General features: G+C 54.1%; 4 protein-coding genes across 5 annotated transcripts in view; 2 read left to right on the forward strand and 2 right to left on the reverse strand.

The window, feature by feature from the left end:
• The first annotated feature begins 11 nt into the window (after positions 1–11).
• Positions 12–3,195, forward strand: Rpl18 (ribosomal protein L18). The gene is made up of 7 exons (XM_059276979.1): positions 12–177; positions 1,509–1,595; positions 1,725–1,832; positions 2,174–2,272; positions 2,559–2,682; positions 2,779–2,848; positions 3,075–3,195. Exons 1-7 carry the CDS (start codon positions 175–177, stop codon positions 3,148–3,150), a joined length of 567 nt encoding a protein of 188 aa, XP_059132962.1. The 5' UTR covers positions 12–174; the 3' UTR covers positions 3,151–3,195.
• A 1,197-nt stretch (positions 3,196–4,392) lies between these two features.
• Positions 4,393–11,301, forward strand: Fam83e (family with sequence similarity 83 member E). 2 transcript variants are annotated; one of them, XM_059253396.1, is made up of 5 exons: positions 4,393–4,943; positions 5,722–5,889; positions 6,128–6,252; positions 8,842–9,286; positions 10,640–11,301. In XM_059253396.1, the coding sequence occupies exons 1-5, from the start codon at positions 4,470–4,472 to the stop codon at positions 10,880–10,882; spliced, it is 1,455 nt and encodes a 484-aa protein (XP_059109379.1). In that variant the 5' UTR covers positions 4,393–4,469; the 3' UTR covers positions 10,883–11,301. The 2 variants fall into 2 exon arrangements, 1 of the variants encoding a protein (XP_059109379.1); XR_009377081.1 differs by lacking the exons at positions 4,393–4,943; positions 5,722–5,889; positions 6,128–6,252; positions 10,640–11,301 and adding an exon at positions 7,966–8,085 and having other exon boundaries at positions 8,842–8,953.
• On the reverse strand, positions 7,187–7,982 carry Spaca4 (sperm acrosome associated 4). Its single transcript, XM_059253397.1, has one exon. The coding sequence runs from the start codon at positions 7,782–7,784 to the stop codon at positions 7,401–7,403; it is 384 nt and encodes a 127-aa protein (XP_059109380.1). The 5' UTR covers positions 7,785–7,982; the 3' UTR covers positions 7,187–7,400.
• Positions 11,302–11,766: 465 nt separating the features above from the next.
• Sult2b1 (sulfotransferase family 2B member 1) overlaps positions 11,767–26,886 on the reverse strand; it is a 29,821-nt gene continuing 14,701 nt past the window's right edge. The window contains exons 2-7 of the mRNA XM_059276997.1: positions 25,017–25,159; positions 19,520–19,728; positions 17,673–17,799; positions 16,832–16,926; positions 13,022–13,202; positions 11,767–11,998 (exon numbers count right to left, since the gene is read on the reverse strand). Coding sequence (XP_059132980.1) covers positions 11,784–11,998; positions 13,022–13,202; positions 16,832–16,926; positions 17,673–17,799; positions 19,520–19,728; positions 25,017–25,159 — 970 coding nt within the window. The 3' untranslated portion in view covers positions 11,767–11,783. The remainder of the gene's footprint in view (positions 11,999–13,021; positions 13,203–16,831; positions 16,927–17,672; positions 17,800–19,519; positions 19,729–25,016; positions 25,160–26,886) is intronic.

The raw sequence follows: 26,886 nt of genomic DNA on the forward strand, positions 1-26,886 counted from the left end.
TTGCGGTAGAGCGCCGCGTCGCACCCGTGTGTCGTCACCAATACACCACAGAGAGACACAACGCAGGGTAGAGCGTCCTTGCAGCGTCACGAGTGCGCCTCGCAGAGCGCCCTTTCCCCGCCCACTCCGGCGCAGCTCAGTCTTTCCGGACCTGGCCGAGCAGGAGGCGCCATCATGGTGAGCGCCCCTAGTCTCCGGCTGTCCCATCCGCTGCCATCCTCAGCGGGGCCGGGTCGCAGCGTGTCAGAGGGGTGCGGGCGGCCGCGGTTGATGTCAAGGGAGACTGTGGGGACTAGGCAGGGGCCGGGACGTACGGCAGCCGGCGTCCGGCCCTCGGCGCCTCCGGAGGCTCCTTTCCTTTACCAAGTTTCACTCCGTAACCCCGGCTGATTGCAACGCACAGCGAATCCAGCCTGGCCTCGAACTCACGGCAGTACCGTCGCCTCAGCCTTTTGAGTGCTCGGATTGCCGGAAGCACCCCTACGCCCTGCTTCCTTAGCTGTAATGTGGGAAGTTGAGCCCTGCGGAGAGCGGAGCTCTACCTTCCCGGGATTGGGTCTCGGGTGGGCGGAAGGGTGTATAGTAACCCCGTCCATGCCTTGTGAGTTGGGAAGACGTTCATGAAGGTGCTCGTCGTTAAACGGTGCTGTTAGCAGCAGTTCAGTAACCACTTTTGGATGCTCACAGCTTGGGAAATGTGTGGGGATAAAATAACTCAGGCATCCGGCCTTCCTAGGACTGTTCAGAAGTAGATAGTGAGAGTCTCACTTTGTCATCCGTAAAGATATTTACATGTCTAGAATCTACTATTGGCTTTTTTGGGGCTATTTGCCAGATTTGGGGCAGTTTTGAGAAGTAAACGTTCTTGCAAGGATCTCTGTACGATAAGCAAGTGCTCTAAGGTAGACTGAGCTAGCTGGGTGTCTTGTACATCTTAGTTTTTATTCTGAGCCAGGATTTCACTGAGTTTCAGGAGTGTGGGGGGGATGGTAACAGGCCCACACAAAAGGTCTTGTCATTTATCATGGGTGGGAAATGTCAGGTAGGTGGAGCGCACGCACACACCCCTCCAATTTTAATCTTCCTGGGATCCTTTTGGGGTTTTTGGTTTGTCTGGAACTTAGAGTAGTAATACCATGCCAGTTACTATCTATCACTATTCTGGACCTAACCAGACAAGATTTGAAATTTTAACTTATGAATGTTTGAAGCTGCTGAGAGGCTTGGTGGTGGGCCTGGGGTTTGAGTAGTTGAATGAATAGATAGTAGTTGAATGAATGAAGGATAAGTAACAGTTGTATATGTTACCAAAGATAACAGGCCAGCCAGGCAGTGGTGGCACACTCCTTTAATCCCAGCACTTGGGATGCAGAGGCAGGCGGATCTCTTGAGTTCGAGGACAGCCAGGACTACAAAGAGAAATGTTGTCTTGAAAAGAACAAAGCAAAAAGAGGGGGCAATTGTCTGGGTTAGGAATTGGCTCTGTAGTAGTCCTCCACCTCCCACAGGGTGTTGACATTCGCCACAACAAGGACCGAAAGGTTCGACGCAAGGAGCCCAAGAGCCAGGACATCTACCTGCGGCTGCTGGTCAAGGTAAGCCTCTGGCCACTGCATCAGTCGGGAGAGGAGGGACCAGAAGGGGGCAGGATGAGAGAGCACTGTGGGTATTTCTATGTTTGGGGGAGGGACAGTCACGTGACCACTCTTGCTTTTCCCCTCCAGCTGTACAGGTTTCTGGCCAGACGAACCAACTCCACCTTCAATCAGGTTGTGCTGAAAAGGTTGTTCATGAGTCGCACTAACCGGCCACCTCTGTCCCTGTCTCGGATGGTTAGTACCTGGGCAGGAGAACTAGGTCTGGATTGGATGCTGGGCACTAGACGCCAAGGACTCCACGACTCAGGTCACATTCGCTGGGTTGTTGAGGCCAGCAGGCGGTGCAGAGTTCCATGCTGTGGCTCCACCAGGGCGTTTCTGTGGCTTGGTTGACTGCTGGGGTTAGAGGAGGAGTCTTGTCTGTGTTTCTGTGCACATAAAGATAGCACATCACAGGCATCTGGCAGAGACTTGTCAGTGTTGGGGGAGAAGGGAGATGGCCTCGGCCGTTGGCAGTCTTGGTCTTCTAGGTGACAAGTGTGAATACAGAGTGACTTAACCTGTTTGCTCCTCAGATCCGAAAGATGAAGCTTCCTGGCCGAGAGAACAAGACCGCTGTGGTTGTGGGGACGGTCACAGATGATGTGCGGATTCTCGAAGTGCCTAAACTGAAGGTAAGTGACCAGCGTGGGCCTAGGGAACTTCTCTGCGGGCAAACTCCAGCTTTGCTGTGTAGCGATGTTTCTGCATCGTGTGCGCTGCTGACAGCGTGGCTCCTGGGCTGGACGGTCTGCTTTTCCTCCATTCCTTTGCTGTAACGTACAGTGCTTGGGACTCCGCTTGGACCTGAAGCTTCGAGGGTGTTTGCCATCCACTGGAGAGATTCTGGTGGAGTTGGTTGTCAGAGTGCTATGTGAGGATGTGTGACAGTCCCCACAGCTCCTGGTGTCTGCCCCTCAGGTGTGTGCACTGCGAGTGAGCAGCCGCGCCCGAAGCCGTATCCTCAAGGCTGGGGGTAAGATCCTCACCTTCGACCAGCTGGCCCTGGAGTCTCCCAAGGGCCGTGGCACTGTGCTCCTGTCTGGTGAGTGAGGGCTGCATTGAGGGCCTAGGTTTGGGGAGCCTTCCCAGTGGTCAAAGTTCCTGGTCTCTACTTAAACTTTCCTCCCTCCCTGGCCAGGTCCTCGGAAGGGCCGAGAGGTGTACCGGCATTTTGGCAAGGCCCCAGGAACCCCACACAGCCATACCAAGTGAGTATCAGGCAAAGAGCTCAGGCTTTGTCCCCTGGTAGCTGTTAGCCACGGTGGCTGGTGGGGGTGGTCAAAACTATGGGCTACCCAGAGCCTGTACCAATCTCTGGTGGTCCCCATGAAGGCTCTCATCCTCCTAGCCCAGAAGAAGTTCCCAGCATTACAGGAACAGGTCCCATTGGCCACTGTGAGCTGGGCTTCTCTCACCCCCATTTTCTCCCCACAGACCCTATGTCCGCTCCAAGGGCCGGAAGTTCGAACGTGCCAGAGGCAGAAGGGCTAGCCGCGGCTACAAAAACTAACCTTGGATCTTACTGTTATTAAAAAAAAAAAGCTTTGAATGTTGATGGTCCTGTGTGTTCATGAAGTCGGGATGGGGCAGGATGGGTTGACCCACCCATGGCGGGCAAAGCATTGGTACATACAGAGCTGTCTCTGGGGAGGGGGTGGTGTGCCTCCCTGCTCCTGTGCAGCACTCTGCCTCTGATTAGAGTCCCACCCATGCTGGGTGTCAGGTGTCTGCTTCCTCCTAGGATTAATCTTTCCCGAGATCTTTGTGCTGAGGGTGTGGGGAAGGCGTGGGAACAGGTGAGCACTGCCCAGGAAGCTGGTACGACAATGGCCAGTGCCTGAGCGAGCTTCCCAGGAGGCCCTCCCATGCGTTTGCACAAGGGGCTGTGTCCCTGGCGCCAACGCCCAGCTGGGTGGAGAGTCCTGGGAGAGCAGCAGCTCAGTGAAAGGAGGAGGCAGCTTCTAAGCTGGTCCCCGGCCTGACCCAGTGGGGTTCGGGGGTCCAGGGAAGGGGACCCTTGGCCATACTCCAGTGTTTCCTCTGGGCTCTGTGGTGCTAGTTGGCTGGGACCAGCTCCAGACTTGAGAGGTACATGGGGTAGGAGAGGGTGGTTCCTGTCCAGGAAGTAGGTGCAGCCAGGAGACCTTGAAACTGATAGAGACCCAGGCTAGGCTCTGGATTAGTGGGTGGAAGGAGGCACTCACGTCTGCCGAGGGCTCAGACTGGTCTTAGGGTCCCAGCAGAGGCCACCTCCCTACCCTGAAGTTGGGAAGGTCCTCACTGAAGGACTGGCAGGTACCTGTGGGGAAGACCATGGTCTCCATGGCAGGCCTAACTGGGAGGTGTCTCAGCCGGTGGGAGCTGGTGGGCAGGAAGGTTTACTGAGACTCGGAAACTGATCCTCCTGTCTATCAGGTGCTAAAATGATGTGTTGCAGCCCTTGAAGCCATTGATTATAGTCGGGACGGCCAGGGTCATGCAATCAGCCGTTTACCTGGAAATGGTTGGCAGGTAGCCAGACTTAGGGCAGGCTAAGGGTCACCTAAGACCACTGGCTCCAAGTCGGAGGTGGTCCTGTGGTTTGACCGAGGCACCCTTCAACGTACCACAGTGGGAGAAATGGCTGACAGGTGGCCCTTAGGCACATGGCGATCAGATAATCAGTATCGACTGTAGGGATTGTGAGTCAGGGACAGCTTCAGGGAAACTCTGGATGTTCTCAGGGCTACCCTGGGTGGCCACACAGAATCACAAGACCCCAGATGGTCAGACCCCAAAAGCCATCCAGACCTTCCAGGAACTGGCCTCTTGAGGCCCTGTGTGACTCCAATGGCGGCCTCCCAGCTGGCTGCTCTGGAAGGAGAGGGGCTGGAGGCTGGTGAGCCAGCCCTGACCAAGGCCAGCCCTGGCGGCTTGTACTCTGAGGCCCAGCGGCTAGCTCTGGAAGCACTGCTGAGCAGTGGGGAAGAGGCCTTCCGGGCCTGTGTGCAGCAGGAGAGGTTGCCCCCGTTTCTGAGTGCAGATGAGGCTCAGGCCCTGGCTGCAGCTGCTGAAGACTGGACAGTACCAAGCCAGGAGCCATGTGGAGCAGGCCCAGGGACCGCTGTCACTGACGGGAATATTGGCAGCCTGACCTACTGGCCTGGGCAGTCTGAGGAGCCGGCACCCCCGTTGCGGCTGGGCTGGCCGGAGGACACTGCCTGGAAGGGTATCACCCGAGCTCAGCTCTACACTCAGCCACCAGGCGAGGGCCAGCCACCTATTAAAGAGTTGGTACGCCAGGAGATCCAGACTGCTCGAAAGGTGGGTGTCACCCCCTTCCCCCAATCACCAGTACCTAGGCTTTCCCCCATACGCCCCTGGAATTTGCAAGGTTATACCCATGCTCCCCTCGCCCTGGCCCTCGCCCTGGCCCAGGGTTTATCCCTTTCCCCTCAGACCTGGAGGCCTCTTACTAAGACCTGGTGTCCCTGCTTCTGGAGCCAAGTTGTGACCACTTGTGTCAGCCCCCTTTTATACCAAACCAGAGACTTCTGGCTTCCTCCAGGAAAGCCCTGGGTGTGGTTCCCCACTCTGTGGCCCCCTGACGCCCCATTCCTTAGGTAACAGTCTTGGGTTTCCCTGGGTCCAATGCCCAGTGGTCTACATGGGTTAGTATATACAGCCTTCCAGGAGTAGAGGGCATAGGAAACAGGCACGGTTCGATTTCAGCTCTTTGTACTGTGAGACCTGGCTAATGAGTCAGATGCCACCATAACCTTGTCTGCCTGCAAGTAAGCTCTCAGCACACCTTAGTGGACTAGCCTGCCTGCCTGCCAGCACCCAGCCCTGACATGGAGCTGTGGACCTTTGGCATTATAAGGGACAATCTGTAGTCAACCAGGGATTGAAGCTTTTTCAGTTGGAAACTGGAATCTCCTAAAGGGCAGCCTGGCTCACACTCCATGCAGGACGGATTTGGGGTAGGTGTCTCCCTGCAGCCCCCAATCATCCCATGGAAGCCAGGCCTTGAAGCATGTCTCCAGAGCACTCTACCTCTGCCACAGTTCACCATCCCGTGTCTCTCCCTTTCCCACCCTAGCTGGTGGCTGTAGTCATGGATGTCTTCACCGACCCTGACCTGCTCACAGACATGGTGGATGCTGCCACACGCCGCTGGGTACCTGTCTATTTACTGCTTGACCGAGAGCATCTGCCCGCCTTCTTGGCACTAGCTCAGCAGCTAGGGGTGAACCCCTGGACCACTGAGGTAGGGACCAGGCCAGAGACATTTAAATGTCCCTATTCCTCAGAAGGGGACTTTTATATGGGTTCCTAGGTCACTGGGGTTCCCTAAGATCTGAAACCCATGTCATTGGGGAAGGGGATGGCTGTCCTAAAAGGATCCTTGAGGCAGAGCTAGGTATCCCCGAATCTAAGATTTAGTATCAGTGGCCCTGTGGATGCTGGGACAGTATCCGTGGGATCATAGAGTGTGCCCTTTCCAGAACCTGGACGTCCGGACTGTGCAAGGCCACACCTTCCAGAGCCGCAGGCGACGGCAGGTGAGCGGCCATGTGCGGGAGAAGTTCCTGCTGCTGGACGGTGACAGGGTCATCTCGGGATCCTACAGGTGTGTCCCCTCATGACACCCTGTGCCCAGTCCTCCCTCAACTGCTCAGATGATGGGGGAGGGGTCGCCAGAGGAACACCCTTTCTGGGCCTCTGTGCCCTGTGCTCATCTTTAAAATGCATCCACATGCCCTTCCTGGAGAAGGGTTCTGCCCCAGAACACTCAGGGCTGTCTCTGTTCTTGGCCAGGTGAGTGGCCTGAAGTGTCTCTCTCTAGCCTTGTGAATCCCAACTTGGGAAACTGAGGCATGGACTCTGGGTGCCAGATGGCCTGGATTCAGATCCTAACCCTGCTAGCTACTGGGCAACGTTCTCCCTTCCCTGTGCCTCAGTACCCTCCCTTCAGGATGAAGTGATAGGGGTCAGACTATTGTGGGCCCCCTTCCATGTGCATACTGAGCCTCATCCCAGCCTCCACCTAGCAGATGTCAGTGGTGCCCCTTACCCATTCTCAGAGTCCTCCAGACGTGGCCAGGTGCCCAGGATATGAGGTGCATCCAGGAACCACCATTCTAGAAGGGTAAGGAAGGCCTTACCCAGCAGACTTGCTGGAGCACAGCTGTCTACGTTCACCTGGCCACTGGTGGGGACATGCACTTCCACAAGTCCCCCCTTGGTGTTGGCACTGCTGGTCCTGCTCACCTTTTGAGACCCTCCAGCCCCGAGACCACGATGCTTCCGAGTATCACTGTCCTCTGGACTTTGCCAGAGGACAGAGCAGTGCCTGACACATGGCGTGAGTGCTTCAGAGCTGGACGTGGTGGCATACACAGAAAGGAGATCACACAGGTCAAGGCCATCCTCAGCTAGGACACCCTGCCTCAAAAAGCATCCCTGCCCCACAAAAAAAGTGCTCTGAACCCCCATCCGGTATTACTGTCTTTTACCGTATTTCACGAACTCTAAGGTGACGCGGACACAAAGAGGCACCTGAGCAAAGTGAAAAGGTGTGCGTCTTAGGACCAGTGGGGCACAGCAGAGCAGTGAGAGTCACAGGCCGCACCCCACACGATGGCATGCCAGGGGCCTTGCCAGCCCAGAGGAAGCCAGGGCCACAGGAGGTAGACCGCACCTCTGGCCATTTAATGGGGGGAAGGGGTGGAGGCGGGGGGCACAGGGCACAGTCCCAGGCCCTGCGGTTCCTGCAGGTCACAGACAGTATTGAAGTAGCAGCGACAGGCCCAGGAGCAGCTGCAGACCCGGTGCCAGGCTGGGGGTCCCCGTGTCAGAACCAGCACCCCCGTTGCAAAGTTGGCCAGAGCAGCAGGTAGTGGTGAGGCTGTAGGTGAGGCCCATGTAGCTGACAGGTTCCTCACGGCCACAGCGGGTGGAGCGCACGCAGCCTTTGTTGATGATGGGCCCCACGCCCTGGGCTACTCCGTGACCTATGAAGCAATCCTCGTCGTCCCCACAGCGCATGCGTGTGCCTGGGCACTGAGTGGAGTCAGTCAGCTCACAGAAGACGCAGTCCTTGATGCCTGTCGCACCCGGGCACAGGACCAACACCAGAACCAGTGGCCAGCCAAGGACCATGGTGGCCTGGCGGCGTGGATAGCACCCAAGCCAGGCCGGGGCCTCCTGGATGGCACCTCCTGCCCCTCGTCCTGGCTCAGGGGTCAGCACTTGGAGTGTTCCTGGTTCCCAATACAACGTGTCCCTCTCAGGAGCTCTTGAGTCCTTGGGTTGGAGATGGGCCAGCACCCTTGCCCTCAAGCATTTGGGCCATGGAACTTGGTGACCTCACAGACCCTCAGGTTCCCTGACTGCTGTGGGTGGGGGAGGGGTCATAGCCTGTCCCACCACAGGCTGAAGGGACCAGAACTGTCCTGCCAAGGTAAGGACACTTGAAGGACCCTCACATAATGCTGACTCTCTCATGCTGATATGAGCTCTGCTTGCACGTGGAGATCTTGCTTTACCAATGGTCCACTGAGGCCATAGTGGGGTGTTTGACACGTGCAGGGCCCCTGAACTGAGTAAGAGAAACCCCTACTGTGTCATGTGTTCACGTTTGCCCTGAGATGTTAGAGCCACAGCCATGTGAAGGACAAGGACAGTGCAGGTACCACCCTATGCAACCCATGCAGGGCACTTGCTCTGTGTGGCAGATATGTTGCTTGGATCCTGGTGTACAGTGCACATGCTTAGGGATGCTTAGGAAATGCAGCATTTCTGGGGAGCCTGTGGAAGTTAAAATGGTCCTGCTGTGGGTGTTAGAAGACCAACCCCATTTCACGATAAAGCAACTGAGGCAATTAGATATCCCTCAGTGGGGACAGAGCAGAGCCCATGTTGAAGCCCATGTGACTTCAGGTGATCAGTATACAGCTTTCCTGGGTTTGCTTGTGTGTTATAGTCTCACGTAGCCCAGGCTTTTCTGGAACTGTGTAATTCTTCCTGCCTCAGCCCCCTGAGTGCTGGGATTACAGCCGCTATTACCAGGCCCAGCTTGATGATATAAGTATCTTATCTCATGGTGTCCCCACCAGAGGAGTTGAGGCCTGTGAGATCATGACTTAAGATCACAGGGGCTGGGGACTAGGGTGGGTGCCACCCTGCACAGATCCTGACGACAGCTCTACATCCCTAGCTTCACATGGAGTGATTCACGCCTGCACCGAGGCCTGGTGACCTTGCTCACAGGAGAAATCGCAGATGCCTTCAGCCAGGAGTTCCGTGTCCTGTATGCGGCTTCCAGGTCTCTCCCACCAGCACCAGCTCGAAGCCCCGTGTTCAGCCCTTCTGAGGGCTCACAGCTGCCCCGAAGCCCACACCATGTGGCCCTACGCTGTCCTGTGGCTCCTGTGGCCCCACTGCTGTCTGACAGGCCTTTGGCTCACCGTCTGGCTGCCTGCCACATCCTGGAGGGGGACAGACGGGAGACCCCCACCACCACAGGGCCAGCTCTCAGTGACATCTTGAGGAGTGTACAGCGTACCAGGACAGCCAGTGGTCCCCCAACCAGGCCCAGCCGCTCTCTGTGGGACCTCAGCCGCCTGTCCCAGCTCTCTGGCTCCAGTGATGGGGACAATGAGGTGAGACTCCCAGATAAGGACTGAGGCAGAGAAGCAGAAAGACAGGGAGGCCTTGCTTGAACACTGAACCCCAAAGCAAGTTCTGTTTTTGAAAGGGAGTCTTATAGTCCAGGCTGGCCTTGAACTGATTCTCTTGCCTCCACTTCCCATCTAAGGGGATAACAGGTGTGCACCACCATGCCTGGCTAAGTGGGTTAAACGTAACCTACCTATTTCACAGATGGGGGGACTGAGGCCCCTGAGACGGGTTGGAACTCAGCTCTCTCTCCTAGTAGGACATGTTGACTTCATAGATCCGAGTGTCCATGGGGGTGTTGGGGAAAAGGAGGGGGTGGAGAATCCCCTTGCAACTGTTCGGGAGTGCTTGGATAGCCCTGGGAATGGTTTTGCCTCTGAGCCTCAGTTTCTCTCACTGTGAGATGGGTTGCTGTATGAGAAGCAGCAGGGCCATATGGGAAGACAAGTAACCTCACCCAGGATGCAGGCAGGTGGGGTTATGTCCCTCAGTGAGCTAACCCCTGCTGGCCTCAGTTTCCCTATCTGACCCCTGGTAACTGGAGTGGAATCACTCCTGTCAGTGAAGCTAGAAGAAAAGGGTGTGGGGCAGGTCAAGGTCCTTGCCTCGCCTCCACTGAGGTTCCCCTCCCTCGACAAATATTTGTTCCCCTCGATGGCTTCAGCTGCTTCCTGTCCTTCCCCAGATACGAGGCAAGAGGAGAGGCATCCCCTGTGGGTCTGGGGTCCCAGGTCTCCACTTCCCTCCCTGTGGGCCCCAAGCTTCACTTCCTCTTCCTCTTATGTGTGTGTGGTGTGTGTGTGCAGGCGTGCCCCTGTGTGTGCCTGTTGAGCCAGATGGCCATGCTGGAGGTCCTCCTCTGTCACTCTCCACTTTATTGTTAGGACAGTGTCTCTCACTGCACAGATGGACTGCCCGGCCAGGGAGCCTTGGGCTCACTCAGCTCTGCCTTCCAGCGCTAAGGTTACAGATGCTTACCGGGCAGTCCCAGCTTTTAGACGAGTGCGAGGAACCCAAACCCAGGGCCTCACGGTTCCACGGCAAGCATTTTACCTACAGAGCCATCTCTCAACCTCTTGCCTCCTCGTTTTAACAGGGTTTCATGTGGTCCAGGCTGCTCTTGAGCTTCTGATCCTCCTGCCTCCACCTTCTGAGTGCTGAAATTATAGTTGTGTCTGTCATGCCTGGTTCATATGATGCTGAGGCCCAAACCCAGGCCTTGTGCGTACGTGCGTGCGTGCGTGCGTGCGTGCGTGCGTGCGTGCGTGCTAGGCTAGCACACCACCAACAGCCCCAGCAACTGCTCACCTCATTTTTTTTTTTTTTTCCCTTCACAGATCAAGAAGTCCTGGGTCTCCAAGGACACTCCAGCCAGGGCCCTGATGAGGCAGCGGGGCACTGGAGGGGGGCCCAGGGCTGAGATGGATTCCCACCCACTAGCCCGGTCACAGCCCTGGGGTGGCCCCCTCCCCCTGATTCCAACCCGCCGCCTGCATTACCTATCTCCAGCCCAAAGGAGGTTGGGAGACAACGCCACATCAGAGTGGACCTCTGGCTCGGGCCCTGGAAGGCGACGCTGATGGGAGCTCTCGCCAGATATGGCTGACTAGCCATGGTCAGCTCAGAGCCCCTGCCAGACACTGGCTGAGTCTGAGGCCTCTGGCCTGGGATCTGGGCAGTGGAAGGGATTGGTCTTAATTGCTCTAGAATTGGGTGAGCTCAGCAGAGCTAAGGGCTCAGCGTCATCATCTGGAAATGGGCAGAATGTTCCAGAGCAGCAGATAGGACTGCTTCAGAGACAGGCCTAGCTGCCCCACCATGTATTGTGGGGCGACCCTAGAGGAAAAGCACCCATACCCATGTATGGGGCAGTGGGTAAAGTGAGTCTTGGAAAGGGGTGTTAACAGTGATGGAGTTTAAGGGGGGGGCAAGGCTGAAAGACAAGGGCCTGGGAAGTACTGGGACACTGAGACAGTGGAATATGTCTGGAATTTTGTGTGGGAACTAAAGGAGAGCACCGGAATGCTTCCCTCTATTTCTGCTCAGATTAAACTCTGACAACACAGACATGTATCTCCGTGGCTTTCCCAAACCCAACCGTGCCCTCCCTCAGCCTCCCAGTTCCAGAGTCCAGATCAGAGCACGCTTCCCAGTCCTCCTTCAGACCCGGGGTTCCCCCCAACTCCCCTCCCTCAGGTCCAGGGGTCAGGCCCCAGCCTGGTGTCCTTGTGTTCAGTGCGGGCCTCCCCACCCCCTTTATGCTGCTTTGCTATGGTCACCGAGTGACCCAGGCTGGGTGTGAACTTGCAATCCTACTGCCTCTGCCTCCTATGCACTGGGACGGGAAGTGAGTCACACCGGCCCTCTGCAGCATCTCTGCATTCTGTCTCCGTGGGGTGTGACTGGGTACGAGGCCTACCTGCATCCCCCACTTGCCCCTGAAAGTGCATCATGGAGGAAGGGATCATTGGAGTGACAAGTTTATTGTGAGGATGCTGGGGTGGGGTCATCAGAGGATCCTGATTTGGGGCCAGGGCTGGGGCTGGGCTCAGGGTCAGGTTCGCCATCAGGGCTGGTGTCCTCTGGGGACATGTCCCAGGGGAAGCTCGGCTGTCCCCTCATCTGCTCGCGGTAGACACGGTCAAAGGCCTCACTCTGTGCCACAGTGAAGTGGTTCTTCCAGTCGCCACTGATCCCTGGAGGGGGCGGAGGAAGGGAGCATTGAGGAGCTGCTGGGGTGCCCCCTCTGCCTTCCTCACCATGACCAACCACACCATCTGTGCCACCTGGCCAGATCCCCCATGCTTACTGCCTCTTTCCCTTACACCTAGGTGACTCTTGTCTGCCCTGCCCTTTGACCTCTGACCTCCTAGATCTCTTCCTGGAACTGACTTCCCTCTAAGCCCCCAAGCACCCTCTGGGAGCTGCTTCTGCTAGCACAAGGCTGTCTCACTCTGGTACCCTCAGATTCCCAACATGGCCTCCAGCACTCTTGCTGTGACTTGATGGCCAGAGCACCCCAGTCAGGCTCTCTGGAGGCTGCACATGAATGGACTGTCTTGAGGTCCCCACAGCCAGCGAGCTGTCTCAGCAAGGTGCCCCCAACAAGCATGCAATCCTGAGTGCTGGTCCCTCATATCACAGTGACCGCTAGGGGTCCACCTCTTGTCTGTGTGGGAAGGGCCCTTTCGAATAGCCTGTTGAATTTCAGTTACGTGTCAATGTCACCTCTGGTGAGATCAGGAGGTTCCCCAGAGGAGGCTGATGCACCTTAGATATCCTCATTCCCCGTTCTTGGAATTTAGAACATGAAATCACATCTAGAGGATCTGGAGATGAGGGACCGACCTAGACCACCTGGGACTCCTGTGTTGTCCCAGAGTCCTGCTTCGTTTGGAGACAGAGTCTAAAGTAGCCCAGGCTAGCCTCAACTCTGTGTGGCTTGTTTGACAGGCAAGCCCCACCACACCCGACTAAACATTGGATTATTCTGCACTAATACAAAGGTTCCTGGGGCCTTTGGCTGCAGGATGCTGTTGGAGCCTTGCTTTGGATACACTCAGAATGCTCTGTTTCAGGCGGATGCCCAGATGGAGGCAGGTCAGCAGGCAGGCACCTGTAATGCCAGACCTCCTGCTGAGAGTGGAGACTAGTCTGGGGCCTGTACACTCCATGTGGCCTCCCGAAGCTGTGAACCGCCTAGAAGCACACAGTGGTACCTTTGCGCAGGAACGCCCCCTGGCGGTGGTCCAGCAGGCTGGCCGGCAGCAGTGTGTAGTTGGACATGGTATTGGCCTTCATCGCACCGAAGGCCGAGTGGGCCACCACAGAGCTCAGGGCCTCTTCACCTAGTGGCCGGCCCAGGAACTCACAGAGGCGTTGCACGGAGCCTCGCAGATCCTGGAGTGGGAAGAGGAATAGTCAGTGGGGTGGGGACCACTTTGGGTGGCCTGGAGGGGTTCCTGGCTCTTTGCCTCGGTTTCCCCTCCAAGCCAAAATGGTGGGCCTCCCGGTCCTCCAGGATTCTAGAGGGCTGGTTCTACAGGAGGTGGGTAAGTGTAGGTTTGCTGAAGTCAGCCCAGCAGCTTACAAGAACCCTGCTTGCTGGGCTGCGGTGCTGGTGGCGCACGCCTTTAATCCCAGCTCTCGGGAGGCAGAGGCAGGCAGATCTCTGTGAGTTCAAGGCCACCCTGGTCTACAGAGTGGATTCCAGGACATCTAAGGCTGTTGCACAGAGAGACCCTGTCTTGAAAAACCAAAAAAAAAAAAAAAAAAAAAAAGAAAAAAGAAAACCCTGCTGTAGAGCAGAAGCAGACAGCTGTGGGTGGGGCTGCTCTGCCCCCCCGACCCGCCACTGGTCTCCAGGGCTACCCTTCCCTGTCTGCCTCAGCCCGGATCCCTGTCCTGCCTGCCAGTCTTTCGCCATGCCTTCGTCTCTGTGTCCCCAGCGTCCCCATCCTGGCCCACACCCACCCTCTCCCTCGCAGACCCTCACCTCTGCCGCCCCTTTCCCAGCCTGCCTGGCTCCCTTGATTCCCTGGCTCCCCAGTACACAGGACAGAGTACCCCCAGGCCTGGTTTTCAAGGACAGAGTGGTCTGCTGGGAACTCCTGCTTCCCACACTGTACTTTCCTCCCTCTGCAGCTTAGCACACGAGTTCTCGATCCGCTCTTTGCCGCTGATAAACTCAACTGCTGTCTTCCTTCATGACACTTGGCTCGAGTCCCCGGAGTACCAAACTGTGACCCAAGTCCTCAATCACATTTGTGCTGATCCTGGCATCAGCTTCGCAAGAAAGGCCACACCCTAGCTGGCAAACAGCGGTCCAGAGATAAGACACTTGTCCAAAGTCACACAGCCCTGAAGCTGAGACTCGGGCCCCCAAGCCGCACGGTCCCTCAACCTCCCAGCCATCTGCGGCGTGGAGCGCTCTGCGTAGCTGGTCGGTGCACAGCCCCACAGTCTGCTTTTCCAGGTCATTCCTGTTTCATAACCCTTTATTCTCTGAGCCACAGGCCTGTCCCAGAAACACACATGTGGGCGGTGCCATGCACCCCAGGAGTGGCCCAGAACTTGTGCTTGGCTCCATGGCCCAGTTTTTGGTTTGGAGAATAAAACCTGATTGGAGGGAGGGAGACATGGTGCTGAAACGTCTTCGAGAACTTTCCATCAGAAGAAGTTATCAGAATGGAAAAAAATATGGGGGCTGCAGGGAATTACTGTGTGTCTATGGCAAACACCTGACTCTCTCCAGAGCGCTAAGCTCGCTTCCTCCTCTGAATAGCAGTGGGGACTTACCAGGGTAGACCCATAACATTACAACTTTCACAGCTCAAAATGGGTGGACTATTGCTATTTTAAGTGAATATATACTTAAATTTTTATTACATTCGTGTGTGTGTGCGCGCATGTGTGTGTGTGTGTGTGCTGTGTTTATGTGCACATGTGGAACAGAGGAGAAATGGCAGGAGTCAGTTCTCTCCTTCCACATCTGGGGATTGAACTCAGGTCGTCAGGCCTGGCAGCAAGCGACTTCACCCTTTGAGTCCACTTACCAACTCTTTTTGCTGTTATTTGGTTTTCATTTGTTTTTTCAAGACAGGGTTTATCTGCACAGCCCTGGCTGTCCTGGAACTAGCTTTGTAGACCAGGCTGGCCTTGAACTCACAGAGATCCATCTGCTTCTGCCTCCTGAGTGCTGGGATTAAAGGCATGTGCCACCACTGCCTGGCTCAACTCTACTTTTTAAAAAAGTTATCATTTTATGTGTATGAGTGTTTTACCTACAGGTATATGTACTTCTGGCCCCCACAGAGGCCAGAAGAGGACATCAAATCCCCTGGAACTGGGAGTTACAGCCAATTGTGAGCCATGTGGGTGCTGGGAACCAAATCCAGTCCTCGGCAACAATAGCCAGTATTCTTAACTGCTGAGCCACCTCGCTAGCCTTCTTATTTATTTCATTGTTTGCTTTGGTTTTTCACCATGGACCTCTGGCTGTTCTGGAGCTCGCTCTGCAGACCAGGCTGGCTGTGAACTCGCAGAGATCTGCTGTCTCTGCCTCCTGAGTGCTGGATGGCAAGCTCCTGTGGATGAATCTCTCCTGGGCCTCCCCTCCCCTCCTCTGGGAGCAGCTGCATGCAGGCCCTCACTGGTGATTAGCAGCAGGAGGCAGGCATTGGCTCTCCTTGTGACTAGTCCCATACGCCCTTACTCAGACCCTAGCTGACCATCCCCACTCGATACGCTGAGACAAGGCTGAGGCGGGCTTGGGCACAGCACACCAGTGCCAGGCACACTCCTCACGGTCACGCTCAGAGCTGCCCTCTCTATTGCTTCTGAGGAGATGCCCTGTGCGCTGAGAATTTACAAAAAGTGTCTCCAGAAGCCAGATCTGGTGACACAAGCCTGTTATCTCAGTCACTCTGGAGACTGAGGAGGATTGAAAGTTTAAGGCCAGCCTGGGAAACTTAGTGAGACTCTTAACTTAAAAAACAAAGCAAGGGCTGGAGAGATGGCTCAGAGGTTAAGAGCACTGGCTGTTCTTCCAGAGGTCCTGAGTTCAATTCCCAGCAACCACATGGTGGCTCACAACCATCTACAATGAGATATGGTGCCCTCTTCTGTCCTGCAGGCTGAACATTCACTGTATATATGATAAATAAATAAAATCTTAAAAAAAAAAAAAAAAAACAAAGCAAAGGCTAAGGATGTAGAATTCCTGCCTAGACTCTCCCAGCGAGAACCTGGAGTCACGGCTCATTTGTAGACCACTTGCCTAATGTACACAAGGCCCTGGGTTCAATCCCCGAAACTGAAAAAGTTGACAGCTACAGAATATGCCTGCAATACCAGCACTTGGGGAAGGCTGAGTCAGGAAGATCTTGAGAAGGAGGCCAGCCTGGTCTATAGGTTCCAGGACAACCAGGGCTACACAGAGAAACCCAAAAAATAAATAAATAGATAGATCATAGATAGATAGATAGATAGATAGATAGATAGATAGATAGATAGATAGATAGACAGACAGACAGACAGACAGACAGACAGGCAGATAGATAGATAGATAGATAGATAGATAGATAGATAGATAGATAGATAGATAGATAGATAGATAATAAAAGAGAGCACTTCCTTAGCGTGCAGGAAGTGCTGGGTTTGTCCCTGGCACATGCCTGGACCACTGCATGCACTCTGTAATCTCAGGAGTGGGAAACAGGAGAATTAGAAGTTCAGGGTCATCCTCAGATACTTGAGCTACATGAGAAGGAGTGACAGAGGCGAGAGAGAGTTGTGTGTGGGGGGGGGTCCCCAGGCCTTTGTACTGGCTGCGGCTGCAGACTCTCCTGCTAAGTGTGCATCCATCTGATGGTGAGTTGGTTTGCCCTATCTGCCTGCAGTCACCCCCTTCCCATCCCAGACCACCGCAGGCTTTGTTTCCCCGGTACAAGGACCGGTAGGAGGTTGGCAGGCCTCCAGGAGCACGTGGTGAGGGACGAGGGCCACTGGCATACGCCGGACGGACGAACCTGCTGCAGCTCCTCGTAGGTGATAAACAGGAAGTTCTCTTGACTCTGCATCCGGATCCAGCCCTTGATGTGGTCAAACCAGGAGCCAAACTGCACTGCAGGCAGTGGAGGGGGTGTGAGGGCCATGGCTCTCGGGACCAGCTGCACAGGCCACCCGGTCCTGGCTGCCTCTCAGCCAGCGTCGGGACCCTCCCAGCCCCAACCAGCTCTTGTACGCTCCACCCTCAGGCCACCATCCGTACCTCTGACAAGCAGAGGAGGGACCGTATCTCTGCTCTTCTGCCTCTTTGTCTGTCTGTCTGTCTGTCTGTCTGTCTACCTGGTCTCTATCTATCTCTGCTAGCCTCGATCTCTCCCCACCTCTGTCTTTCCCCACATCTGTCTCTCCCCATCTGTCTCTCCCCATCTCTGTCTCTCCTCATCTCTGTCTCTCCCCACCTCTGTCTCTCTCTCCCCATCTCTGTCTCTCCCCACATCTGTCTTTCCCCATCTCTGTCTCTCCCCACATCTGTCTCTCCGCATCTGTCTCTCCCCATCTGTCTCTCCCCACATCTGTCTCTCCCCATCTGTCTCTCCCCATCTCTGTCTCTCCCCATATCTGTCTCTCCCCATCTGTCTCTCCTCATCTCTGTCTCCCCACATCTGTCTCTCCGCATCTGTCTCTCCCCACATCTGTCTTTCCCCATCTCTGTCTCTCCCCATCTGTCTCTCCCCATCTCTGTCTCCCCATCTCTGTCTCTCCCCACATCTGTCTCTCCCCATCTCTGTCTCTCCACATCTGTCTCTCTGCATCTCTGTCTCTCCCCATCTCCCTCCTGCCTGTTCCTTCCCCACTTCTCACCTTCTCCTTTGAGGAAATCCTGAAGGAACTGGTCAGGTGTACCAGGGTCCTTCAATTGCCCAGCAATCTTGGAGTAATAATAGAGAGAGACCATGACGTCCCGGGGGTTCCGGCCCAAGTAAATCACCTGTGTACAGACAGCGGGGAGGGAGGAGGTGTCAGGTACAGCAGGGCCGCCCCAGGTGGCCCGCCTTGCTCCCCACTTCTGACCCTGCAAGCAGGACACACTCCCGGTGGAGCAGGCTCAGCTCAGCTCATCCTGAGGGACAGAGCCTCCTTCAGCCACATTAGAGGAAGGAGGGCCTGTTTCTGAGCCAGTTTGGTTTCTGGAAACAAAACATGGGAAGAAGGCCCGAGAGTCAGGATGAGGGAGATCATGGTGTGACATGCTGACTGGGAAGCAGAGGCAGGAGGATCTTTGTGAGTTCAAGGCCAGCCTGGGCTACACAGTGAGGCCTGCTCTTAAAAAGAGAAAAATAGGGGGCTGGAAAGATGGTTCAGTGGTTAAGAACACTGGCTGCTCTTCCAGAGGACCCAGGTTCAAGTCCCAGCACCCACATGACAGCTCACAACTGTCTATAACTCTAGTTCCAGGGGATCAGATACCCTCACACAATATACACAGGCAAACACCAATGCACATAAAATAAAAAAATAAAATAAAAAAGAGAGAAAAATAAACAATCTAAGAAAAACAAAACAAAAGTCAAATGCAGGCCCAGCTCCATCCTCCCCCGGGCCTGTGCCTGGGCAATGGCATCTCTGTCTTTCCAGTTCCTGCCAGGGAATCCCCAGTGTGCCAGCCCAGCACTGGCCCCTTCCATGCCCCCTACCCTGCCACTGGGAGGCTACACAGCTGTCTACTTGTTACTGTCTCTGACCTTATGCCAACCCCTCTTCCCCTGGCTCACAAGGCTTCAGCCACAAGGACCTCCTTTGTGCCACAGATCACCTCACTCACCCGAGGACATTTGCGTCTCTCTCCCCTCTCCCCAGTTCCTGTAGCTCCTCACTCTGGACCACCTTGCTTTTCGTTTGTTTGTTTGGTTTTGTTATTGTTGTTGTTGCTGCTGTTTTTTAAACATTCCTGTATATTCCAGGCTGACCTTGAACTCACTACTTAGCCAAGGATGACCTTCCCTGCTTCCCCTCCTGAGTACTCAGAATACAAGTGTGCATTAGCCAGGCCATGGTGCATTTGCCTTTAATCCCAGCACACAGGAGGCAGAGGCAGGCAGATCTCCAAGTTCGAGGCCAGCCTGGTCTACAGAGCGAGTTCCAGAACAGCCAGGGCTACACGGAGAAGCCCTGTCTTAGAAAAAACAACAGCAGCAACAACAACAACAACAAAAACCAAGTGAGCATCAGCAAGCCTAGTTTGTTGGATACTGGGGATGCAGCCCAGGGCTCTGCGTGCTCGCTACGGCTCTGCCGACTTCGCGGCCTGCTCCTCTAGCCCCTCCATCAGTTTCATGGTTTTGCTCTGTGTGTTTGTTTGTTTTTTCGAGACAGGATTTCTCCGTATAGCCCTGGTTGTCCTGGAACTCACTCCGTAGACAGGCTGACCTCAAACTCAGTGATGGGATTAAAAGCGTATGCCACCAATGCCAGGGTTTTTGTTTTTTGTTTTGGACAGGGTAGCATTCTGTAGCCCCGATGACCTGAAAATCACGACCACTCTCCTGCTTCAGTTCCCCAAGTGCTGGGATGACAGGCACACATGACCACGTCTAGCCTAGAGTCTGCTCCCCTTTAAAAGGTGGACTCCCAAGGGCCACATGTTCACGTGTGTATTCACCACACAGTTGATCAGTCTCACACCCTCACCCAGAGCCCACCCACCTCACCTTGGCCTTGGAGCTGAAGGCGGCCTTGGTGAACAGTTGAATGGGGAGGTGGGAGCTCATGAGGCGGGGGCTGGGCCGGTCTGGGAGGCTGAAGGCGCTTATGACGGTCTCGCACCAGGGTGCACGTTGCCAAATGGGCTCAGAACGGATCCATGAGGGGTCCCCATCTTTCAGGATTAAGCAGAGGATCTCAATCATCCAGGTGGTACCTACCAGGAGAACAGAAAGGTTAGCTGGGAGCAGAAGGCAAGGGGTGGGAATAGAACCATATCCCAATGGTAGCACTGTGTTTGAAGCCGGCTAGGAAAGCAGGAGGCAAGGTGGCCAACGGCCTAGCCAGGTGTGGACACTGGTCATTCCGGCACTCTGGAGGCTCAGGCTGGACTACAGTGCGAAACCCTGTCTCAGAAAAAAAAAAAAACAAAAAACAGGGGCGTAGTGGTTGATTAAGAATGGCTTCTGAGCCGGTGGCGGTGTCGCATGCCTTTAATCCCAGCACTTGGAGGCAGAGGCAGGAGGATCTCTGTGAGTTCGAGGCCAGCCTGGTCTACAAAGTGAGTTCCAGGACAGCCAGGGCTACACAGGGAAACCCTGTCTCAAGAGATCGAAGAAAAAAAAAAAAAAAAAAAAGAATGGCTTCCTGGGCTGGAGAGATGGCTCAGAGGTTAAGAGCACAGGCTGTTTCTTCCAGAGGTCCTGAGTTCAATTCCCAGCAACCACATGGTGGCTCACAGCCATCTGTAATGAGATCTAGCGCCCTCTTCTGGCCTGCAGGCATACATGCAGGCAGAACACTGCTACATAATCTTTAAATAAAAAAAAGGCTCCCATAGGTTCATAGATTTGAATGCCTGGTTGCTAGGGAGTGGCACTATTTGAAAGGACTAGGAGGTGTGGCCTCGATGGAGGAAGTGTGTCACTGGGGGTGGGCTTTGAAAGTTTCAGCGGCTCAAGCCAGGCCCAGGATCCTGCTGCCTGAGGATCTGGATGAAGAACTCTCAGCTACCCTGTCTGTCTGCATACCGCCGTGCTCCCTGCTCTGAGGATAATGGGTTACAACTGTAAGCCAGCCCCAGTTAAGAGCTTTTCCTTGATAAGAGTTGCAGTGCCCATGCGGTCTCTTCACAGCAACAGAACTGTGATGAGGACAAGGGGGCTGGAGAAATGGCTCAGTGGATGAGAGCACTGGCTGCTCTTGCAGAGGACCCAGGTTCAAATCCCAGCACCCACGTGGCAGCTCACAACCACTTGTAACTCCAGTTCCAGAGGATCTGACACCCTCTTCTGGCCTCTGTGGGCACTGCACACACATGGTGCACACACCCATCTGCACAAAATAAAAGTAATTTTTTTTTTTAATGAAAGAAAAGGCTTCAGTCAGCAAGAAGACACAGAGGGTAAAGACACCTGCTGCCAAGCCTGATGATCTGGGTTTGATCCCTAGGATTTACGTGGTGGAAGCAGAGAACCAACTCCCACAAGTTGTCCTCTGACCTCCACTCACTCTGTGGTACACATACACCCCAATAGGGGGTTATGTTCTGGCCCTTTTCTGGCCTCTGTGGGCCATGTGCACACATGGTGTACATACCTGTGAGTAAAACACCCATCTGCATGAAATAAAAATAAATTTAGCCCTGTAACTCCAGTTCTGCGCTGGCTGCTCGTGGAGATCCTGGGCATCTTGGGAGTAGACACTGCTGTGTCAGCATGCATTCCCTTATCTCTGCTTCCCTGAATGACAGACTGCAGCCCAACGAGCAGGTAGGAACCCCTCATTCAGTCACTGAGCCGCATACTGCATGTAAACTCTGATTGCTTTCCTGTGTGTGTGTGTGGTACCTGCATGCTCTGGGAAGACTTGCCCGCTTCCGAATGTGTGGAGCTCAGAGGGAAACACTGTATCTTCTTCTATAACTCTCCATTGTTTAAGAAAGGGTTCCCTACTGAACATGACCCTTACCATCTCCCCTAAACTGGCTGGCCATGAAGCCCCCAGAATCTATTTGTCTCTACCCTCAGCACTGAAGTTAGAGGCACAAGCTCCCTACCGTGCTTGGCTTTTATGTGGGTTCTGGGACTCACATCCGAGTTGTCAGCCTTGGTGGCAAGTGCCATTTCACTACCCTTATTTATTGCATTTTGTTATAGTTGTTTTCAAGACAAGATCTTACTATGTGGCTCTGGCTGTCCTGGAACTCTATGCAAACAAGGCTGGCCTCAGATTCATCGAGCTCTTCCTGCCTCTGCCTTCTGGGTACTGGGATTAAAGCCGCTACACCTGGCCAAATATTTTTGAGGGATTTTTTTTTCTTTTGTTTGTTTGTAGTAAGAGGGAATTTCAGAAATGCTCTGAGCAAGGTCTGGACCACTGAGTCACACCCCAGCCCCTCACTGGGGAATTACAGGCTCTACTGCTGTACTGCTGAGCTACGTCTTCATTTCTTTTTACTTTTTGTCATGAAACACATTAAGATCCCATTAAGCAGTGGTGGCGCACACCTTTAATCCCAGCACTCAGGAGGCAGAGGCAGGCAGATCTTTGAGACCAGCCTGGCCTACAGAGTGAGTTTCAGGAAGGCCAGGCTACACAGAGAAACCCTATCTCGAAAAACAAAAAACAAAACCATAAAACAACAACAACAAAAAATCACATTAAACTGTCCAGGCCAGCCTTGGGGGTCCTCCCTCCTCAGACCCTGGCCTAGCAAAGACAGCAGGCCTATGCCACCATGCCCGCCCAGCTTATCTCTTGTATCTGAATGCCATGTTTCAGCAAGGAGCCCTGTCCCTGCGCAAGGGCCCAAGGCTCAGTATTCTCTTCCATCATCAGCCTTGGGCCCGGGCTCCTGGGCAGAAGGCTCTCCCTAGCTAGCGGGCTCAGTTCTCAATCACCAGCAGAGGGCGCCAGAAGAACACGAATGTCCGACACTGTTCTCAGTGGCCGCTCTCTTTAGAGAGTCCATCTCTAGCACAGGGTCTAGAATGACAAGAATCCTCCACCAGGACATCTCAGCACCTCTCCAGTGAGCCTGAACCCATAGACAAGAGCAGGGAAGCCCCGCTCCCCAGTTCACTGCTGCCTGGGGGTTCCTTTTGCCTGGAGAGGGTGGGGTTACTCCTGCGTGTGCGGCCTCTCTATGCTCTGCGAGACCAGTTCATGGTGGAAGTCCTTTGCTGGCGAGTTTCCTTCCCTTTGTGTTAGAATACACACAACGCAGGCCTCATCATCCTCACCATTTCCGTTAGGCAACACACATACAACCTCGTAGTTTTGCAATAATCATCCCCACTGACCTCCAAAGCTTGTCCTTTCTCCAAACAGGAATTGTAATCGTTAGATCAATGCCCTCCTTTCTTATCTCATGCAGGCCCCATTTCCTGGTTTCTGCCTCACAGTTTCTGCCTCCAAGCATGGCTACTTTAAGGGCCTCATGCAATTCCTTTTGTGTCCAGTTTATTTCTCTTAATATGGTGTCTGTAAGGTTCACTCTTGCAGTGGCATGAGTCAGATTTTTTTTTTTTTTTTTTTTTTTTTTTTTTGGTTTTTTGAGACAGGGTTTCTCTGTGTAGCTTTGCGCCTTTCCTGGGACTCACTTGGTAGACCAGGCTGGCCTCGAACTCACAGAGATCCACCACCTGGCTCTGCCTCCTGAGTGCTGGGATTAAAGGCGTGCGCCACCACCGCCCGGCTTTTTTTTTTTTTTTTTTTAAAGACAGGGTCTTATTGCCTCTGTACCCGAGGATGACTTTTATCTCCTGATCCCTTCCTCCAACATGCCGGGATTACAGATGTAATCCAGCTCTCCTAGTTAGCTGTCAACACTGTCCAGGGTTACCCGAGAGTCTCAACTGGGGTACTGCCTCTGCCTCTCTGTCTCTGTCTCTGTCTCTGTCTCTCTCTCTCTCTGGTTTTTTAGAGACAGGGTTTCTCTGTGTAGCTTTGGACCCTGTCCTGGAACTCCCTCTGTAGACCAGGCTGGCCTCAAACTCAGAGAGATCCACCTACCTCTGCCTCCCAAGTGCTGGGATTAAAGGTGTGCGCTACCACCACCTGGCTGGGTCCCGGTTTTTTTGTTTGTTTGTTTGTTTGTTTTCTTTTTTTTAAAAAAAAGATTTATTTATTTATTATGTATACAATGTTCTCCCTACATGTGCCCCTGCAGGCCAGAAGAGAGCGCCATATCTCACTATAGATGTTTGTGAGCCACCATGTGATTGCTGGGAATTGAACTCAGAACCTCTGGAAAAGCAGTCAGTACTCTTAACCTCTGAGCCATCTCTCCAGCCCTCTTTCTTGTTTTTCAAGACAGAGTTTCTCTGTGTAACTCTGGCTGTCCTGGATCTCACTCTGTAAACCAGGCTGGCCTTGAACTCACAGAGATCCGCCTGCCTCTGCCTCCTGAGTGCTGGATTAAAGGCGTGCGCCACTGCCACCTGCACTGTCAGGGTGGTTTTTTTTTTTGTTTTGTTTTGTTTTGTTTTGTTTTGTTTTGTTTTGTTTTTTTTTTTTTTTTTTTTTTTCAAGAAAGGGTTTCTCTGTGTAGCTTTGCGCCTTTCCTGGAACTCGCTTTGGAGACCAGGCTGGCCTTGAACTCACAGAGATCCACCTGCCTCTGCCTCCCGAGTGCTGGGATTAAAGGCGTCCGCCACCACCGCCCGGCGTGTTTTTTTTTTTAATCACAAAAAGAAAACCAGAACACTGACTTTCCTTGTCTGTGAAGATCGAGTGAGTTCAGAATGAAATGGAGAGGAAGTACGTCCTCCACAAACATGTTAGGCAGCAGCCTGGTTCTAGGCTCAGAGAGCATAACAATGTCCAATGCAGACAAAGCTCTCAGGGGAACTCAGATAGCCTTCCGGTGAGAAAGCAGAGATTCCATCAACGAGGCTGTACCTGGTGGCACACACCTGCCCTCCCAGAACCTGAGACACTGAGGCAGGAGGACCAGGAGTTCAAGACTAGCCTGGGCTGCATGAAAACCTGTCTCAAAAAAAAAAAAAAAATACCCACCAGACCACACAGTGGCCAAGGGGACAGAGAGGGCTGAGGGGACAGGAGAGGTCTGGGGACACTCAATACTGTGGGGGCCCAGGGGACAAGGGAGGTCTGGGGACACTCAGTGCTGTGAGATCCAAGGGGACAGGGGAGGTCTGGGGACACTCAATACTGTGGGGGCTGAGAGGACAGGGGAGGTCTGGGGACACTCAATACTGTGGGGGCCGAGGGGACAGGGGAGGTCTGGGGACACTCAATACTGTGGGGGCCGAGAGGACAGGGGAGGTCTGGGGACGCTCAGTGCTGTGAGATCCAAGGGGACAGGGGAGGTCTGAGGGGAGTGTGGGGAGGGGAGAGGGGTTGGCCAGGCCTTCAGAGTTGACCTGGAGCAGGCAGTTAGTGGGCAGAGCCCAGGTAGGTGCCTCCAGCAGAGGACAAATTCCCAGGTTCCCTTCCCTCTCCACTTCCTCCCTGAGTCCAAGCTGGCGTCCTATGTACCTGATTTGGGGTAGGTGACAATGAAGATGTCCTCGTCCCGCACATTGTTAGTGTTCTCTGCCAGGCTGAGGCTCTCGGGCGAGTACATGCCAACCGGGAAGGGAATACCTTTGTACCGGAAATATTCACCCTGCAGCTTCTGGCTGGAAGAGAGGAATGGCACATGTAAGGAAAAACAAGGCCCCTCCACCCGCACCCTGGCGAGGAGCGTCCTTTCCCTGAGCCTCGCGGGGCCACCTGAAAAGGGGATCTGCCTCAGCCTCGTCACAGCCGCGCCAGGATGCCGTTTGGCATCCTCATATTATGGGTGCAGAAAGCTGGGCCCAGAGGGTGGGAGTGAGTCGCCCAAAGCCGAGCAGCTGGCAGGCGGCAGAGTGCTTCATGTCTGTGACGTGGAGCTAAGTGTCCTCCTTATGTTATTCCACATCCCAACCCTGGAAGGCGACACCATGTCACCAGGCCATTTTACGAATGCGGAACCCAAGCCAAAGGTGGCAGGTGCCCTGCCCACGCTGCACGCGGCAGAGCCCATGTGAAAACCCACAATGACTCACTGGGAAGCTAAAATGATCTAGCTGCTTTTTCTAAAGCCATGACGCATTTACGAAGCCACAAAACTGAGTTTCCAAAGAGAGGCTTGAACCCAGGGCTTCCGGAATGGTACAGGAACTGTGCTACCACCAAGCCGTGCCCCCAGCCCCTCACTGGGGGATTCTAGGCAGGGGCTCTACCACTGAGCCACACCCCAGCCCCTCACTGGGGGATTCCAGGCAGGTGCTCTACCACTGAGCCACACCCTCAACCCTCTATTAATCTATTGGAGACAGGGTCTCACTAAGTTGTTCTGGATAGTCTTGAACTTTGGATTCTTGTGTCTCAGCCTCCTAAGTAACTAGGATGACAGATCTGGGCCACCGGGCTCATCTAGGACATATATTTTGTCTCGTGAAGTATTAGTGATGGAACTTGAGCCTTGGGGCCAGCACATTAGCCCATTGTCCTGCCACTGAGCTACAACCCTTGGATTCGTATTCTGGGGGGAAACCTATAGCATATTGCTTTGTTTTGAAGAAGAGTGCCCACTAAAGGTTCAGAAGAACAGCTTTTGGCTACATCTGCTTCAGATTCTTGACTGGGGGGACTGAGCATCCTCAGGTGTGGATTACAATGTCCTGGCTTCATGTCGCTCTATCTTGGGAGCAATGTGTAGTAACTAAATGCCATCAGTGTCCCACTAAAGTCTGCATGTGACTTTTGCAGGTCCCCTGTCTTTGTCCCTCTCAGTACGTAAGGGACAGGAGACCTGGGGAGGTTAGGACAGTCAGAACTGTGGATGTCACCAACTGCTCTTAAAAAACCTCACTTTGAGTGAGACCAGTCATTCCCAAGACAAAGCAGGCTGAGGCAGGGGGACAGAAAGCTAAAGGCCAACTCCAAAACCAGGGAGTTCCAGGCTCAAACGTAAGAAGCTGCCTGGCAGTGGTGACGCACGCCTTTAATCCAGCACTCAGGAGGCAGAGGCAGGTGGATCTGTGAGTTCAAGGCCAGCCTGGGCTACAGAGGGAGTTCCAGGGCAGCCAGGACTACACAGAGAAACCCTGTCTCAAACCCCCCTGTCCCCCAAAAAAGAGGGGCTGGAGAGTTTTTGGCTCAGTGGTTAGAAGAACTTACAGCTATTTCAGAGAACCCAAGTTCTGATTCCAGAACACACAAATAACTACTGCCGCTGATACCATCTGATGCCCTCTCTAGCCTTCATGGGTTCCCAGACAGACAGACAGACACACACACAGAGACACACTTACACACAAACACAATGAAATATATCTTAAAATAAAGAAAAAGTTTGCAATGTAAAATCCCCCAGTGA

This window comes from Peromyscus eremicus, chromosome 1 (assembly GCF_949786415.1).
Source record: "Peromyscus eremicus chromosome 1, PerEre_H2_v1, whole genome shotgun sequence".
Classification (NCBI taxonomy): Eukaryota; Metazoa; Chordata; class Mammalia; order Rodentia; family Cricetidae; genus Peromyscus; species Peromyscus eremicus.

Bases quoted from the DNA above. Each gene is read 5' to 3' on its own strand.
- Fam83e (XM_059253396.1), top strand. From the start codon at position 4,470: ATGGCGGCCTCCCAGCTGGCTGCTCTGGAAGGAGAGGGGCTGGAGGCT. The intron at 4,944-5,721 runs GTGGGTGTCACC...TTCCCACCCTAG, and splicing joins AGATCCAGACTGCTCGAAAG to CTGGTGGCTGTAGTCATGGA. The intron at 9,287-10,639 runs GTGAGACTCCCA...TTCCCTTCACAG, and splicing joins CCAGTGATGGGGACAATGAG to ATCAAGAAGTCCTGGGTCTC.
- Rpl18 (XM_059276979.1), top strand. The intron at 1,833-2,173 runs GTTAGTACCTGG...TTTGCTCCTCAG, and splicing joins CTCTGTCCCTGTCTCGGATG to ATCCGAAAGATGAAGCTTCC. The intron at 2,849-3,074 runs GTGAGTATCAGG...TTCTCCCCACAG, and splicing joins ACCCCACACAGCCATACCAA to ACCCTATGTCCGCTCCAAGG.
- Spaca4 (XM_059253397.1), bottom strand. From the start codon at position 7,784: ATGGTCCTTGGCTGGCCACTGGTTCTGGTGTTGGTCCTGTGCCCGGGT.